The 18,517-nt window shown below is 42.8% G+C and overlaps 1 protein-coding gene across 3 annotated transcripts; it reads left to right on the top strand.

Annotated features, from left to right (window-relative positions):
- The first annotated feature begins 209 nt into the window (after positions 1–209).
- Positions 210–9,186, top strand: zdhhc20b (zDHHC palmitoyltransferase 20b). Of its 3 annotated transcripts, none has more exons than XR_001167467.2 (14): positions 210–356; positions 1,431–1,457; positions 1,829–1,923; positions 2,040–2,160; positions 2,251–2,320; positions 2,412–2,444; positions 2,714–2,834; positions 3,437–3,472; positions 3,717–3,849; positions 4,058–4,184; positions 5,514–5,603; positions 5,690–5,802; positions 5,894–5,990; positions 6,087–9,186. XR_001167467.2 is itself a non-coding variant. In XM_004546582.2 (14 exons), exons 1-13 carry the CDS (start codon positions 239–241, stop codon positions 5,935–5,937), a joined length of 1,128 nt encoding a protein of 375 aa, XP_004546639.1. In that variant the 5' UTR covers positions 210–238; the 3' UTR covers positions 5,938–5,941; positions 6,087–9,186. The 3 variants fall into 3 exon arrangements, 2 of the variants coding, with proteins under 2 accessions (XP_004546639.1, XP_012773351.1); XM_004546582.2 differs by having other exon boundaries at positions 5,894–5,941; XM_012917897.2 differs by lacking the exon at positions 3,437–3,472 and having other exon boundaries at positions 5,894–5,941.
- The last annotated feature ends 9,331 nt before the right edge of the window (positions 9,187–18,517 follow it).

Genomic DNA, 18,517 nt, shown 5'->3' with positions numbered 1-18,517 from the left:
AGACAGCAGGAAATATATCAATTTAGTCTACATTACTAGGGTTTGCCGTGCTACATGTTATACAACTGTGATAACCTAGCTGGGCTTGGTGCCTTTGTTGTATTTTATGTTTTATACTGAAGCACTATACTTGGTTTCCTGGTCGTATATCATCGCTCGGCTCACCTCCCTGTTTCACATTTTTTATTATCGTGACGTCACCCGTCGACACTCCCTTCTCCACAGTAGAGGGGGAAAGATGGCGCCCACACACGTACTGAGATGCTGTCAACGGGGCTTAGCATGGATACCTGTGATTTTTATCGCGCTCGTCGTCTGCTGGTCGTACTACGCTTACGTGGTGGAGCTTTGTATATGTAAGTAGAGACCTCGCCGTCGTCTGTCGCTTCTTTCAAGGCCTTTAAAAGCCGGTGCTAACCATATTTCCTGACAACACACACAAACACAGCGGCGGCTGCTGGCCAGCAGGAAGTAAATGAACTGCAGCCCAACAAAGGTGTTGGCAAACCCGTCCAAATCTAGATCCAGCTAATTTTCTGTTGGTTGCCATCGCCTGGGTTGCCATATATTCAAAAGAGGACGGTTTTAGTCAAAGAAAAACTAGCACTGTGCTGTCTTTTTTATGTTAAAGCTACCCGTCTCGTCTCTGTGGTTTTATGTGAAATTAAATGAGTGTGGATGGAGAAATAAACGGTATTTGACTGGCTGACATATAAATACCACACAACATGTCTCTTTTAGTTAAACTGGCTTAAGGCAATAGTTGCGGATTGTCTCCCCCCCCCCCAAAAAAATAAATAAATACATAAATTCATGTAAGGTTATGTCTAAGTGCTGTAATTCAGCTGTGAAAAATTCAACATGTGTATTTTTATTAGTCAGCTCCTAATACTTAATCTTTGTTAACTATTTGGAAGTGGAAAAAATGTACACTTAACAACAGCAAGGTGGACTAATTAAATTGTCTTGACATTGTGTAGGAGATTAATGGGGCAATAGAAAAGATTGCATGGCTGCTGTGCTCCTGAGGTGTGACTATGTATTTATTTATTTTTCTTCCCGCCCCATTTTTAGGCTTTATTTATTTATTATTAGATAAACCACTAGGTGAAAGTTTCTACTGGTTTTCTTTTGGTTTTTATCAGATATGTTGGCGTAAATATGGGACCTGGTTACATGCATAGGGGAAAACTTTTTTTCTTAATTAAGGGGGCAGGGGGCTGTAGTTAATTAATTTCTGATATGGATAACTGTAAAACATGCCAACCCTTTAATTAATTCGTTACTCATGTACAGTATCAGTATTTTGAAAATTTTTGTAGAAGTGAATACAGTGTGGATAAATGATATGGTTGTTTCCACCATAATGTATAAAAGTTTATCAGTATATATAATATCTGACATATATTGTCTATGTTTTCTCTTTGCAGTCACCATCCCCAGCATAGGAGAGCAGAGTAAGTGTCCCAGGACATCAAACAATGTTTGTTTAATAAATCGTAAATGGAATTTTACTGAGCTAAGAGTTTTTTATTGGCATAATCTTACTTAAGTTTCTGGAAAAGTATTCTGTAGACTTGGCTTTTTAAAGAAAAGGCTGGCACAGAAATTGTGTTTCCTCTCAAAGTGCTGAGGTTGGCCTGCTTATAGCCCAGCAGCTCCTCCTCATCCAGCATAAACTATTAGCTTTCCTCTCTAATTAATTAACAGCGTAGGTTTTTTTTTTTTTGCTCTTAGGCCATGTTTTGCGTTACAGTGGCATTTCCTTATATAACCCACATATCAGTGCGTATGTCCTTGATCCTGATGCTCAGTTTCCCCCCTCCAGTTGTCTACCTGATCTTCTTCCACCTCTCATTCGTCATGTTTGTGTGGTCTTACTGGAAGACCATCTTCACCAAGCCTGCTAACCCTTCCAAAGAGGTATAACACTAATCCAATCCTCCAAAACAAAACAAGCCTGCTCTGTCTGCCTGTGTGTAATCCCCTGCTGCAGTAAATGGCAGCTTAAAAAAGGTATTTTGCTCCCTTCCCTCCAGTTTTGCCTCCCCAAGGCTGAAAAGGAACGCTATGAGAAGGAGGAGAGGCCAGAGTCCCAGCAAGAGATCCTGTGGAGAGCTGCCAGCAGCCTCCCTCTGTACACCCGCACAGGCGCTGGCGGTACGTCTGTGTCACTGAATGTAAATGAGAATGAATCTGTTCTGTTTGGAATTGAGTTATCATGATGATTGTTGTGCTAATTTATTGCAGCGATCCGCTACTGTGACCGCTGTCAAGTTATCAAGCCAGACAGATGTCATCACTGCTCAGCATGTGACATGTAAGGGAATTTTCTTCTTTCCTTAAAATTTTTCTCTTACTCTTCAGTTTTTTAAAGTTAATCTTTTGTTTTTATTATTATTTTTTGGCAGGTGTGTGCTAAAGATGGATCATCACTGTCCCTGGTATGTAAGAGCCACATCCTGTTGGTGCATTGAGTTAGTTAACCAAGAATAAAGTGCTTTCTAGACAGAAGTTCATTTTACTTTGTTCTCACGCTTTATAACTAACATACCTTAAATTACGACACGTTGCTACACCTTTTCAGAAACTGCTTGATAATGCCATTTGTTTGGTGCTACCTCACCAGTAGCCTCCACCTTTTGCAAACTTTGATAAGGTTTCTGCACTGGAAAAGAAACTGCATCCAAATGTGGTGTTTGTGTGTCTGCAGGGTGAACAACTGTGTGGGATTCTCCAACTACAAGTTTTTCATCCTCTTCCTGGCCTACTCGCTGGTGTACTGTTTGTTCATTGCAGCCACCGTCCTGCAGTATTTCATTAAATTCTGGACAGTGAGTAACGACGCACCGACACGCTATGCCCACTCGCCCCACAGCATGGAGTGAATGTGTGACACAGATGCAGAATCGGGTGGCACGTCGTAGCCAGGATGAGCATCTCTTGAGTTGGCTGTGCATGGCGCTGACCTCTCCTGTGCTCCGCTGTGCCGCTCCTCTGTTTTCTCTGTCCTCTCTCACCCTTCACCCTCTGACCGGCCCCCGCCCTACCCCTCTGTTTCCCCTTTCTTTTATCCCCAGTTCTCGCACACTGGCTCATTGTTCTCGGATCTTTTCTCTTTTTCTGCCTCCCTTTCCACTATCGGAGCCATCAGTCACACCACTCATGTGCCCGCAAACACCTCCTTTCTCTCTCTCTCGTAGCTGTTTCACTTCAATTTTCTCTCATCTCTTCCTCTTTTATCCCTTTGTTTCTTGCCAGTCCGGGCACAGTTTTCTTTCAACCCACTCTCTTTCATTCACCTCCCCCGCAGCTCCCCACTTTTCCACCCAACTTGGCCTTGACTTCTATTTGCCTCCTGATTTCTAAGTGCTCCCCCCTCCCGTCTGTTCTCTCCTGGTGTTGCTAACCACTCTTGTTTCTGTTTGTACTAAAGCTTTGCCGCAGGAAATCGGCAGAAAACTGCCCAAAGGTAACACAGCCATCCTCCGATGCCTCCCCCCTCCCCCACCGTCCTCACCGTTGTTGTTTTCGTGATGTGCATGCAAGTGAAGTGGCTCACATGAGACTTTTTTAAAAGTCATTTCTCTGCCTTTTTTTTTCTTTTTGTTTATATCAGCTCTCTGTCATTGCTCTTGCATTTCCAGAAATATCTCCGATGTGAATTTGTTATTGATGGCTGCCTGACTCTCCTCTTCTCCCGTCTCTCCCCCTAGAATGAGCTGACAGACACGCCTGCCAAATTCCACGTCTTGTTTCTTTTTTTTGTGGCCGCCATGTTCTGCATCAGTATTTTGTCCCTCTTCAGCTACCACCTTTGGCTTGTAGGGAAGAACAGGTCGACAATAGGTATCGTTTTCCTTGTATTTAATATCTAGCAGTGATTTCAAATATTCTAACAGTTTGTCAAGTTGAATGTCATTTTTTTGTCATCATTATCACTGGAATAACTTTGTTGCTAGGGACGGAGTTTTGTTCCCCTCCTTTAGTGTTTGTCTAACAGTTCTCTTTCCCTTCTGTCTGCCTCTTCTCTTTTCATTTTCCTCTTACCCTGCAGAGGCATTCAGAGCACCAGTCTTTAGGACAGGCTCTGATAAAAATGGTTTCTCTCTGGGTTTCCGAAAGAATATTGCTCAGGTCTTTGGTGACCAGAAGAAGTACTGGCTGCTGCCCGTCTTCACAAGGTAAAAAAAAAAAAAGAGAGAGAGAGAAAAACTTTCACAGAGAGAGAGACAGACATTAAAGGGAGTGTTGTGGTTTGCCGTACACAGAAAAGATTCCCGGGAGGAGACAAAACCCAAGCCTCTGAAGGTAACAAGCTAGTGGATTCCTAGCGCAGATCCCAAGCCCAGATAAATGAGTTGCATCAGAAAGGGTATCCAGTGTAAAGTGTGTGCCAAATCATGTGTACTTCCATCTGCCGTGCCGACCGCTTGAGAAATAAGGGAAATATCCAGGAGTACCTTTCAGACAGAGGAGATCTAAAGCCCCTTTTCCATTAGTACTTAATCAGATCGACTCACCACAGTGTGCCCCGATTTTCAGAGTTTTCCATTAGGTCATAGTACCAGGTACTAAAATAGTACCTGCTCAGCCGAGGTTCTAAACAAAAAGAGCAGGTACTAAAATGTGACGTTGTCAGACTGGATGCCACCGATTGGCTGGTCAATGGCGTCAAAAGATGAGTCATGAGTGTATTGTTACCAAAAACTGAAACCGACATTTTTGAAACCTGGCAAAGTTGTTGCATACTAATTAAGTCACAGGACCCTTGGCCACGTTGCTATGACAACAACCACACACATTTAGTGGTACTTGATTGTAATGGAAAAGCCAGTCTGAGTCGTGGTGAGTCGATCTGAGTAGGTACTAACGGAAAAGATGCACAACCGAACCAGGAAGACCAGGATTTCTGTGTTAAATAAACAAAACCTGAAGAATCTGGTATAATTGTTTAAATACTGAAGTAAAAGCTAAAGCTGTGATGTTATTCTTTTAAATATAAGCCTAACTTTGTTGCAGCATAGACTATATGGATTCGAAAAGTGAATCTAGAGTGTCTTAAACCTGCATTCTTTGTAATGGGCAGCAAGGGGCAGCAACTCAAGTTGCTTGTTGTTGTTTTTTTTGTTTTTTAATAGAAGTCTGTAACAAAATGTCTAAGTGTTTTCCAGATTAAATTATGGCTACACGTGCTAATTTCAAGCCATATTTAATATAAAATAATGCTTTTTTGTATTAAATACTTTCACATTAGAGTACGAAAATAAAATAAAGCAGGCTCCACCTATCACTTGTTGCATCGGGTTTATAAAGTACATGTGCCAGATGCTAAAGTCGAGCCTTTAAAACAGCAGTCTGCAGAACAGTTTGTAACATTATGGTGTGTCCATCTTTTATATACAGTCTGTGGCTGCAGCAGCTCCTGAGGAAGTTCAGCTTCACGGTTTTTGGGGGTTTTTCTAATCAGTTGACAGCTCTTAATCTTTAGATTCTCTGCTTGCTTACTGCAGCCAGGGAGATGGTCTGACGTTCCCCACCCGACTGGTCAACACCGACGTGGAGCAGGCCACAGTGACACTGCAGTCAGAGCCCAGTAAAAGGTGCTAAATCCCGGTGCAATAGTAGAAGCTTCTGATAGGGCTTTTATTTTGAGAAAAATGGTGCTAATGGCAGCTAATTTTTCCAGCGCTGCTGACATCACCGTGAGTCCACTCAGCGAGTCTCAGAATCGCCTCCTGAGCAACGAGCAGCATGCTAATAACATCGGAGACCATCTGGCAAATGACACCCTCAAATCAGGTGAGTCCCAGCAGGGGTGTTATTATTACATAGAAAGGCTGAGCTGTTGATGTAAATTCTATCACGTATTCTGTTCTGCTTGTCTTCACAGCTGAAAGCGAAACCATTACAATCTCAATGGAGAGCGAGTCCTAACCAGGTAATTGCAGTCAGCCACCTCTCAGCGAGTCTGTAGCTCTGGCTTAATGGTCAGTCTGACTTTTCCAGATAGAACTGCTTTATGTAAGTAATAAATATATGTATGTATATATAATTCTTTTTCTTTTTGTTCTTTCCTGCCACAGGAGAAGCACCTCAGTCATCTACTTCGATGCCTTAAGCAAAGCTAGAGTTCAGTTTCTCAGCAGTCTGCCAGCAGATGCCCATTTAAATCCATTCACAGTAACTATGGAAATGCAGTCATTATCACAGTCATGTATTCCGTGGCATTAGCATTTCCACATGCAGTGTCATGAACGCATCTCACACCTCTCTTCGTAAGACATGAGACAAGGTTGTTTGCAGTTATGCGCATAAACATACACACACATACTAACAGTATACTGTATTCATATTTCTGTTGCTTTTTTTTTTTTTTTTTAACCTCTCACAATTGAAGTATTTATTGACGAGGACCGCATTAAAGTGAATCAGTGCTACTGCTGAAAGCCTCCCAGGTCCACCAAGACTTGGAGATACAAAGCTGCAGTGAGGAGAGCCTGGAACAGCTTTTTTTGGTTTGTTTTTGGTTTTTTAGAGAGGCAGTACACGATGTGGAGATGCATCGATTTACCCTTGAGTCTCATGTTGTCTCATTTTTTTAACGAGTATACGCGTAACAATGATCGACACCTCTTGAGATGGATGCTTCCCAACAAACCTGGACTATCTTACAGAAGACTCCACCACACGGTGAATCCGTGCACAAGGAAACTCTAACCAGGTTTTGGGTAGACTTTTTGGGTTTTTTTTGTTTTTTTTTAATCCATCAGAGCACAAGATGGCGCATTTGCACTTTGTAGATTATCCATCAAAGAAAAAAGTGCTGCTTTTTTTTATTTTTTATTTTTTAATTTAAACAAAAAAAAGTTTAAAAAAAAGGTGTTATGGATGTTGCTCGATCATTTGATTTTTTTTCTCCTTTTTTTTTTATATAATGTATTGTGTGTGTGTGTCCGTGTGAGAAAGAGAGAGATTGTGTGTAACAGTTGAAGTGGCAGTAAGTTTTCTTCTTTCCTACTAACAGACTAAAAGAATCAGCTTTATATGTGTTTTTTTATGGCCCACTTGTGTCAAAGGAAAAAAAACAAAACCTGCTGCTTCGACTGGACGGTTTAACTTTGGAGATGAAGCTTGCTCACTATTTGTTCTTTAAGAGGCTGATCCATGATTTTTAGCCCGCAATGTGCACAGCCTGTTTTTCTACAACTCAGTGCTTCAACCTTTACAAAGAACACCAACACTCTGCCAAATAAGGGCTGGCCTGTCAGGAGCTCTGACCTCCGAACCTGAAGTGTTTACAGCATATTAGCTTTATCCTAACCTCACTGGTCAATCTCTTCATAACCAAATTGAGTTCAACAGTAGTCGTGGCGCAATATTTTGTACATTTGTCGCTCCGACCTGCTGAGGGTCATGATGTCCGTGCAATACCAGTGCTGGCCAGCAGGTGGAGACAAGAGTCCTGTTTGTCCACTCATTCAGCTAAATGTCTTTTCTTTTGTGTGTGTGTGTGTGTGTCTTTTTGATATCACTACATCACTTCCTCGGGGCTCACTTCACTTTCAGGTTAAATCGCTTTCTTAATATCCTTTAATATGCATTAAATTCCTGTAATAACTCATCTGGATTTAATTTGAAAGTGAATTGAACCCCTCTGATAGAGCTACAGCCTCTGCTCACCTTGTTGCTGTAGACATGTGTGGATGTCTGTATTTTGGAATCGGCTCATTGTTGTGATCTTGAGCGTGAGCTTGTTTAATTCCTGTGCCGTGTCAGTGTGTAACATCTGGGAATTTACTCACGGGGTCTGCGGAAATCTGTAAGGAAAGTGTATTTAATACCCAGAAGACAGTGTTGCTCACATTTGTCAGCATGACCAAATAACAATTGTTCAGGAGTGAGTTCCTTTTCCAAGAAATGTTATTGTTTAAGTGCAGCATTGTAAGGCGATGCAGCAAATTCCTGATGTCTGCCATTCCTCACACCTCTGATCACATCCCGGAGTGTTGCTGGAAAAGCCTCCTGCTGAATATATCCAACCAGACACTGGTGGTGTACAAGTTTACAGCTGTTTCTATCATGTACAGCGTGTTAGTGTTATCGTAACATGTGCTGAATGTATCACAGACGGGACAGTAAAGGTATGAGTGTTTTAAAAAAAACAACAAAACAGCCTGATCTTTAAACTTCTTGTTTACTTCTTGAATCCTCCAATCATCTTTGACCTTTTGAGCCCAAGTATATTTATAATAACTTTTTGCAGAGCAGTTATTGGAGAATATTCACTATTGTATAATGACACTGTGGTTGAATCAAAACAAACAAAAAAAGGTAGCAGGTTAAATTAATTTCTAAGATCATGATCCAAGCCAAGGTTATGTTCTGATTATATGTAGATCTTTTCTAAAAATTGCACTCAAAAATTTCAAGAAATTAAACTTTAGAAATAAGAAGACATTTTTGTATCGTGTATAAGGAGCTCTGCTAATTCCACTTATCATTTACAGCCACTGATTCTAAAAGTGTGGACTTGTCCTATTGTTTTAAAAATGCCTGTATTCTCTCTGGGCTGTTTGTCCTTGAGACTAAAGTGCGCCTGTGTGTGTGTTTTGTAATGCTTAAGTGAGTGTTCTTTTGTAATATTGTGGTCTCGGACAGAAGCTTCTGTGCAGCGATGAGATGATACCTGATTAATGCTCAAAAGCATGGCGCCTAACTTCTGTAAAGATGTTTTACCATGATAACGGGGTTTATGGTGTTATAAAAGTCACTGTTTTTGTTTGTTTTTTAACTATAGCTAGCTGTGTCATTTCAACTCTATAAATAAAGCCATAAAAACTCCTTTGACAATGAAAGAAGGATCTGAAAACCTCAGTCTAATATCAGCTTTTCTTTTCTTTTTTGTTTTTAGACTGACAACACGTTACATCTGTGTTCATGGTGCAGTGCAGATGTAGCCATCATAACTTGCTTTTTGCTACATTCTGGATTCTTTTTTGTTACAATGTCCTATTTTACAATGTATGTATATATATATATATATATTGATAATGTAAGAAAACAGAAGACAGCATATATTTTTCTTGTCTGATTAATTTTACTGTTCCTATTTTGTGAATGAAGTACATGCCTCTACACAATTAACGTGAAAATAACAATAAATGTTTTTCTAAAAAGCTCAAAGCATTATACTTTTTTTTTTCTGAGAACTTAAAGCACTTTTTACTACGTGGTTCATTCACCCAGTCATGCCCACATCACTGCAATCTAACACTCGTTCACACACTCACACTCTGATGGATGCATTGGGAGCAACTCTGGACTCAGTAGCTTGCCCACAGACCTTCCGATTGGTAGATGACAAGTTCTACGTTGAAGTTTCCCATCAATGTAGGATTGAAAATCCTGGAAATCTGTTCAGCATAATCAGGAATGCTGGAAGTCACCTCCTCACGTCTGCTTGGGTGTTAAAAGGAAAGCTGCAGAGTTCCAGGGAATTCGCATCATACTAAGCCTGTGTTTCGTTTTCCAACATAAGGTCTCAAGTGATATCACTTGAAAAGAATTTATTACTTTGTGCATCTGTTTTTCATTTTTCATATGGAGCATGTTTATGTAGGTTCTCAGTCATCCAGGTCATGGTCGTCTTATGAGCTTGAGTTGAAGGCAGATAGACTTCTATATTTGATTCTTAAAGATGTTCAGCCTCTGATCTAAAATGGAATCCCAGGTGTGAAACATCTAGTAGGGTTGTCACCTTGTTGGGGGGTCCTGAGTTGTTGACCCACCCTATCAGCACATGACTTGCAAGGGTCACATGGTCCCAAGCTTGGCTTATTTGTGAGGTAAGTAGGTAATTTATTGATCCTACGAGGGAAATTATTTGTGTTACACTACACTATCATCATAGTTGAAATAAAAATGCCACAGGCTCTTAGTGATGGCATTATACTGTGCAAGATATAAATATATAATCAACAGTGATGAAAAAAAATTAAGTTAAAGAAGAGTAAAAACAAAACAGATTGTGCAAGAGACGGGTGCAAATCGGATTAATACATTTTAAATGCGCATTCAATCTAGGAACCAGCTGCAAGATGGTTTAATAACAGACCGTGCGTGTGGAATCTAATGCCTCACAGGGGTGCTCATGCGAGTTATTGTACAGTTTGATAGAGACAGGTATGATTCATTTCCTGAATAACTTCCTCACTCCCCCTGCTGTACAAACTGAGGCCACTCTGACAGATAGTCAGCAATCCAGGAGACATTGGAAATAGTGACAACCAATGCTGCAGGACTCTAAGACTAATGCGATCGGGTCCTGCAGCCTTGCTTTGGTGTTGCTGTTCAAGTGTTTCACTCGTCTCCTCAGCTGGCCACTGGATACTCCTCACTGGACTGTGCAGCATTGCTTAGCTCATGTTTGGGTCTTTTGTCCCTGAGATTATCCAATTTTTCTGATGTTGTTGCTGGGTCTAAAGTGCATCAGGATATTATGGTTGGAGAAAAGTCTCTTCAATGTCATAGGTTCCTTTCTATTCTATTTTATTCACTGACTTAACGAAGTTTGGATAGTAGATAGCCACATTTTAAAGGCTTTCATTGTGTGTGTGTGTGTGTGTGTGTGTGTGTGTGTGTGTGTGTGTGTGTGTGTGTGTGTGTGTGTGTGTGTGTGTGTGTGTGTGCGCGCGTGCGCACGCGTTTAGGAGGGAACCTTCTATGCCTAGTGGTGTAAGGCCCTGATAACGTTATTTGTGTTTCAGTAAGTAGGGGAGTCAAAGAAGAGGCGTGTCTGTGTAGGCCAGGAAAGGTATACTCCATGGAGAGCAAGATGTTTCTGTGCACTGAGATGATGTGTTTGATGAAACCCTGTGCTTCTTAGGTTTTAAATTTCACTGTGTTGTCATTGACATACCTGCACTTCCAAATTAGTGATCACAACTAACTGTTGTTCCCTCGCATTTGTTGGGTTGACAGAAACTCTGAACAATGCGATAGTCCAAAAATAATAGATCTTAGTGAAGAAACACGCTGGGAAGATCTCTTAGAGCCTTTTCCAAAAAACTGCAGATTCCAATGTTATCAAACAATTCCATGTAATTACAAGTTATTCTGATGTGTCACCACTTTGCCATGGTCAGGAAGAAGACCCAAACTGTTACCCTCAGATGAGAGGAAATTGGTAAGGATGTTCAGAAACCACAAAGGCTCAAGCCTGCCATGAACTGGAAACTCCTGGAATGCCAGCGTCACAGTTCATAGCGACGAGACTTTTACATCACCTTGGAGAGGGTGAGAGGGTGCTAACCAAAAAAGATGCCCCTGCTCCAAAATCAACTCCTTCAAGCTCGACTGAAATTTGCAGCTGCCCACATGGACAAGCCGAATGTCTTCTTGACAAAAGTTTCTAAATTCTTCTAAATTCCTTAGCTTTGACTCAAATCAACAGCTACGCGGATGAAACTTTGAGTTGGGCAGGACAATGATCCCAAACACTCATCAAAACTGGAATGGGTAATGCTGGCTAACATTAAGCTCCTAGAATGGTCTCCCCAATGCCCTGACCTCAACCCTGTTGAAAAAGTTAAGATATGAGTCTGTATGCATACAACTGACCCCCGTTGGAGAAAATCCAAAATAAATTCAAACTCTTGCACACAGTCTATAGAGATGTGTGCTGTAAAACCATCCCACCCTGGAAAAAGGTCAGTTCAAAGAAAGCATTAAGAGCACAAAATTAGCATGACATCAATGCCCATAACAAGTGCATGTATGCATTAGGGGTGCAACGATACACAAAATTCACGGTTCGGTTCGGTTCGATACTTTGGTGTCACGGTTCGATATTTTTTCAATACAAAAAAATGTTCATGCTTTTTTAATTTGTCATTTATTAAAATTATAAATATATATTTTAACTCAAAAGTACAGTTTTTAAATTGAATGTTGCTGAAACAACAAAGTAATAAAAAAATAAATATCTGATTGAGAAATCACTCATCTTTGGAAAAGAGAGTTTATTACAGAGAAATGGCTCTTTCCAAAATAAAAGCTATACTGTCAAAATCAAGACACAAGAAGTGGAATCCTTCACTGCGCACATTAACTCTGTGGATAAAAACATCAAGTTCACCAGGGAAGACACAAAGGACAACTGTCTGCCTTTCCTGGACTGCGCTGTGCACATTGAAGAGAACGGCAACCTCAACATCGAAGTTTACCGGAAGCCCACACACACGGACCAGTACCTCCTGTTCGACTCCCATCACCCTCTGGAACACAAACTTGGAGTAATTAGGACCCTACACCACCGGGCAGAACATGTTCCCTCTAAGCCTGAAGGAAAAAAGAAGGAACACACACATGTAAAGGAAGCACTCAAAACGTGTATCAGAAAAACTCAGGAGAGTTTTCTCCAAGCATGACATCCCAGTGTATTTCAGACCCAGCAACACGCTCAGACAAAAACTGGTTCACCCCAAAGACAAAACGCCAAAACACAGACTTAACAATGTGGTGTATGCTGTACAGTGCAGCGAGGAATGCCCAGACCTCTACATTGGAGAGACCAAACAGCCACTTCACAAGCACATGGCACAACACAGAAGAGCCACCTCCACAGGACAAGACTCAGCAGTCCATCTGCATCTTAAGGATAAAGGACACTCTTTCGAGGATGCCAATGTTCACATTTTGGACAGAGAGGACAGATGGTTTGAAAGAGGAGTGAAAGAAGCCATCTATGTCCACTGTGAGCGACCATCTTTGAACAGAGGCGGGGGTTTACGACACCAACTCTCTGCCATCTATAATCCAGTTTTGAGATCCCTTCCCAGATGCCTTAACGCCCACTCACATCCTGGGCCATCTGATCTCAGGAATTCGCATGATAAGGTGGGGCCAGGTTTCACAATGAACACACCCGAAACTCTGGCTGATTGGGACCCACACCCAGTTTCACACCTTGGCTCAGGCGATTAGAGGATCGTCGGACCCCCTGATGATCCTCTAATCGCCTGTCCCTCTGTGGGGGGTTACTCCCACTAGGTTTATATCTGGGACTCTCCACCATTTGACCTTATCTGAAGAAGCTTCTCGGATGAGAGGTGAAACGTCTTCAAGTAACTTAAAGAAGTCCAGACGCTTTTCTTTGCAAGCTCCTTTGACTACGATGACCTGGATGACTGAGAACCTTCACAGGCTATACTATACGCTTCTTCTGGGCTATATTCTCAGCAGCATATTAAACATATCAGGTCCCCATAAGGAGAATCATGTGCTAACGGCTGTCTAAATGACTCGGCTAAAGTTTGTAGCATGCATGCTTGTTGTTTTTGTCTGCTTCCACTTGTCTCTGCACTAGGATGATGTCGGCGTAAATGTGCAGTCATATTCATTTTGTTCCCACTAGTGCTGTCAGCGTTAATCTGAAATGACGTTAACGCCACAACACGGCAAATCTCCGTTAACGAGCTACCGCGGATCGCCCGTGCGTGGGGCTGGACAGCCAACACGTTAACAAGCAAACTGTGCTAACGCACTAGTTCCCACCCATGTAATTGAGCATTGCGTGGCACATCCGACATACTGTTTTACTTTTGTCCATGACGCGCTTACCTTCAGGGTCCTACTTCACATGAAGACCAAAATAGTTCCAAAGGCCAGATCTGAATGAGGGTGGGGGAGGTTCAATTTGCCATGTTGCAAGGAGCTTAGCTTCTGTCTTGCTAGCTTGAACTGCGCTCAGTGGATCTGCGCTCGACAGTGCAGCCTAGGCGGAGTAGTCGAACGCAGATCCACTGAGCGCTCAACACAGACAGCATCGTCAGAAGAAAAGTTGATAAAATAAATTAAAAATTTTGTATTGTTCATACATATGCGTACCGAACCGAAAGCACTGTATCGAACGGTTCAATATCGATCGTTGTACCCCTAGTAAACATCTGACCGCAAGTGTATGCACTAGTGTGTAAAACCCAGCAGAGTTGCCCTTTAGCAAATTCAAATGAGGAGATTATTAAACGTGACATTTTTATTTGCAGTGTTACTCAAAATGGGCCGGACTCCAAACAGCAGCTTTAGCTTTAGATTACAAAAGAATGCTGCATTAGAACCACTGGAACTGATCTCCAGTGAAGCTAAAGCAAAACAGGTATTCAGGTACAACATACAAACACAGGCAGACTGGCGTAAAGCACATAGACGATAAAGCAAACATAGATGTTACAGTTTCTATACTCAGTATCATCTCCTCATAGTAGTTTTGACACTTTGATGGTGAAAATTAGTTGTGAAATCGAATGTCTTGTCGCACCAGCTGTGATCATCAGGTAAGCAGTGCTTGCAAAACATCTTTTCTGGAAACACACTCCAGCATCTGCAAAGAATCAGAATCAGAATCAGAAAGGGGTTTATTGCCAAATGTTGAGCAGGTTTACAACATTAGGAAATTGCTGCGGTGCTTCAGTGCAAACATAGTGTCATAAATAGCACTTAAATAGACATGAAAAAATAAAAGTAGGGATAAGAATTAAAAGTGCTACGTGGAAAGATATGTGCATGAGATATACATGAGATATATACATGAGAATAAGAATTAAGAGTGCTACGTTGAAAGATATATACATGAGTGCAGGTGGTGATCAGTGCCAAACATGGAATGATGCAGTGACACAGCGTAGGGTCATGTGTTAGTGGTGGGAACAGTCATATGGTTATTGTTCATGTGTCCAACAGCAGAGGGGAAGAAACTGTTCTTATGGCGAGAGGTTCTGGTGCGAATGGACCGGAGCCTCCTGCCTGAGGGGAGCAGGTCAAACAGACTGTGTCCAGGGTGAGAAGGGTCAGCTGTGATCCGAGCTGCACGCCGCAATGTCCTGGAGGTGTACAGGTCCTGCAGAGATGGGAGTCTGCAGCCAATCACCTTCTCAGCAGAGCGCACAACACGCTGCAGTCTCTGTTTGTCCCTGATAGTGGCTCCAGCGTACCACACGGTGATGGAGGAGGTGAGGATGGACTCGATGATTGCAGTGTAGAACTGCATCATCGTCCGTGTTGGCAGGTTGAATTTCTTCAGCTGCCTCAGGAAGTACATCCTCTGCTGGGCTTTCTTGATGACGGAGGTGATGGTGGGCTCCCACTTCAGGTCCTGGGTGATGGTGGTACCCAGGAAGCGGAATGAGTCCACAGAGGTGATGGGGGTGTCAGTCAGGATGATGGGGGGGAGTGGGGCTGTGTGCTTCCTGAAGTCCACAATAATCTCCACTGTCTTCTGGGCATTCAGCACCAGGTTGTTGTGGCTGCACCAGGACACCAGACGTTCAACCTCCCTCCTGTAGGCAGACTCGTCCCCGTCCGAGATGAGTCCAATAACGGTGGTGTCATCTGCAAACTTGATTAGCTTGACAGACTGGTGGGTGGAGGTGCAGCAGTTGGTGTACAGGGAGAAGAGCAGAGGAGAAAGAACACAGCCCTGAGGGGAGCCGGTGCTGATGGTCCGGGAGTCCGAGACATTCTTTCCCAGCCTCACATGCTGCTTCCTGTCCGTCAGGAAGTCAGTGATCCACCGGCAGATGGGATCAGGCACATTCATCTGGGAAAGCTTGTCTCGGAGATGGTCTGGAAGGATGGTGTTGAAGACAGAGCTGAAGTCCACAAACAGGATCCTGGCGTAGGTTCCTTGGGAGTCCAGATGCTGCAGGATGAAGTGTAGGGCCATGTTGATGGCGTCGTCTACAGACCTGTTGGCTCTATATGCAAACTGCAGGGGGTCCAGGAGGGGGGCCGTGAGGGTCCTGAGATGGGAGAGAACTAGGCGCTCAAAAGACTTCATGACCACAGATGTCAGAGCCACGGGTCTGTAGTCATTTAGTCCAGTGATCCTAGGTTTCTTGGGGACAGGGATTATGGTGGAGGACTTGAAGCAGGCAGGCACATGACATGCCTGCAGTGAGGAGTTGAAAATGCCAGAAAACACTGGGGCCAGCTCGTTTGCACAGTGTCTGAGGGTGGCAGGAGACACGCCGTCTGGGCCGGGAGCTTTCCGAGCATTCAGGTTCTTAAACTGCTTCCTCACATCTGCTTCATGAATATGAAGAGTTGTGGTGGGAGGAGGTGGTGTGAAATCCTCTTTTGTGTGGGGTGAGGAGGGGGGTGTTGTAGGTGAACAGTTTGAAGGTGGTGATGGCTCTATGGAGGGGGGAGAGGTGGGGGAATTAGTGTCCAAAGTGCCTCTATTGTTGGGGCCGTTGGAGGTGTGAAGGCTGCCTGATGGCTCGTCAAAACGGCAGTAGAAGTCGTTAAGGGTGTTGGCTAAGAGCAAGTCATCAGTGGAGTGGGGGGTTTTAGGCTTGTAGTTTGTGATATTCCTAAAACCTTTCCACACAGAGGCCGAGTCATTCTCTGAGATCTGCTGCTGCATCTTCTCAGAGTGCTGATGTTTAGCAATGTCCACTTCTTTAGTGAACCTGTACTTGGCCTCTCTGTAGCAGTCCCTGTCTCCGCTTCTGAACGCCTTTCTCTTTTCCAGCCACAGCTTTTTGAGTTTAGGAGTAAACCAGGGTTTGTCATTGTTATAACTCACCCTGGTGCGTGATGGCACAATGCTGTCCTCACAGAAGTGGATATAGGAGGTGACAGTGTCCGTAAACTCGTCCAAGCTGTTAGAAGCAGCCGTCAATGTGTCCCAGTCTGTGGTCTCCAAACACGTGCGAAGCTCCTCCACAGCCTCGTTGCTCCACAGTTTTTTAGTCCTCACGACAGGTTTGGAGAGCTTCAGCCTCTGTCTGTACGCGGGGATTAGGTGGATCATGACGTGGTCAGAAAGTCCGAGTGAAGCGCGGAGCACCGCACGATAGGCCCCGCTGATCGTGCTGTAACAGTGGTCTAATGTCCTCTCCTCTCTGGTCGGGCATTTAATATACTGCTTATATATTAAACATGCACTATGCATTATATAGTGTTGTACTTATGTTGCTTTTCCTCTGTGTATATTGATTTCTGTACTTTTGCACTTTTGTGGTCTTGCTAATATCGCTGTGCAAGCAACTGTACAATGACAAAAAAAGTTCTAAGTTTTTCTATCAAAGCTACAGTGTGCACATTGAATGGGTATGTGTGTTTAGCCATGTGCTGTCAGAAGTGATTAGAAAGAGTAAACACTCGTTGTGGACTTAGATTCAGAAACCCTGTTGAGCATTGACCTTTGCTATCTCTGTGACACCCAGGCCCTTCACCTCTGGTGATGAGGTTGTTGTTTGCTCATTCTCGTGTCTTTCACGGACACTTTCTCTGTAAAATTGCTTGCTGCGCTTGTCCGCAAATCAAAGCGTTGGCACACGAAGACAGAAGAGTGTGTGTCTATTTCACGGGTCAGTTTAAGCAGCTACTGGAGCAAAATGTAGTAAAAAAGAAAAAAACGTAAACAAAATCCAAACAGTTCAAAAAAGAGGAAAAGAAAGAATTTCAACACAATAAAAACAGAAGAACTTTTGGTTTTCGCCCGTTTTCTACTCTCATCTGTAATGTGAGTGTAAAGTCTGAGTCACTTTTCCAGGGAAAGAAAACAGTATTTGCTTGTAAAAGAGGGGGGGGAAAGTATGAAAAGCAAAGGCAGCCACAGTTTCACTAAAGACCACTGTGTGGCTTATCCATTCATGGGAAAGGCATTAAACAGTGATGGTGTTGACTGGATGGTGACATCAGGCTCTACAAACAAAGCCAGCCAGCAGGAAATTAGATGCAACCAATTGACAGTTTTATTTGAAATTTATCAGCTAAATTTAAGGTTGAACCCAAATGAACTTTAACCTAAATTTCTGGCTTCTAGATGCGAAATTGCTCAAATCAGTGATTTTTCGCCTATTTTGTGAATCACTGGCTGTAACAAGATTGCAGGTGTGAAGAGAAATCTGTTCAAACCTGTAAAACTGTGTCAGGGTTGAAGGCTGTAGAGTGTTGACGTTTTCGATCAATTACCCAAATGCAGGCTAGTCAGGGCAAATCAGTTCTAAAGAGTCAGTCTGTAGCAAACAAGGTGAGCCTTGAGAGCCAAGAGAGTTGCACAGGCTTGGTTAAAATGACTCAGTGTTAACTCATTCACTGCCAGCCATTGGCAGTGAATGAGTTAAACCCATTAACTCATTCACTGCCATTGACGGCTATAGACGTCAATGGCAGTGAATGAGTTAATATGAGGTCAGAAAATGATGTGTTATATCATCCTTTTTTTGTACAGTGAAAGATGTGTACTTGTGTAAATCATCTGATGTGAGATGTGTCCCTGTTTTTGTGCCCCTCAGCCATCTCTGTTAATCATTCCTGTGACGGGTCTGTACATGAAACTCAAGGATAAAGGGGTTTAGTCTTGGTGTAAACAAAAAGAAAGGATCCAACCTCGCGAAAAGACAAGGTTTACCTGAACCAAAAAACAAACAAACCAGATATCCAGTGAGGCGTCCTATCATTGTAGTTGTATTTGGTGCTGTTCAGATGCTGTAAACCCACCTGGGTG

This window comes from Maylandia zebra, linkage group LG9 (assembly GCF_041146795.1).
Source record: "Maylandia zebra isolate NMK-2024a linkage group LG9, Mzebra_GT3a, whole genome shotgun sequence".
Classification (NCBI taxonomy): domain Eukaryota; kingdom Metazoa; phylum Chordata; class Actinopteri; order Cichliformes; family Cichlidae; genus Maylandia; species Maylandia zebra.
The sequence above is the reverse complement of the archived record's forward strand: the minus strand, read 5'-3'. Positions and strand labels throughout refer to the sequence as shown.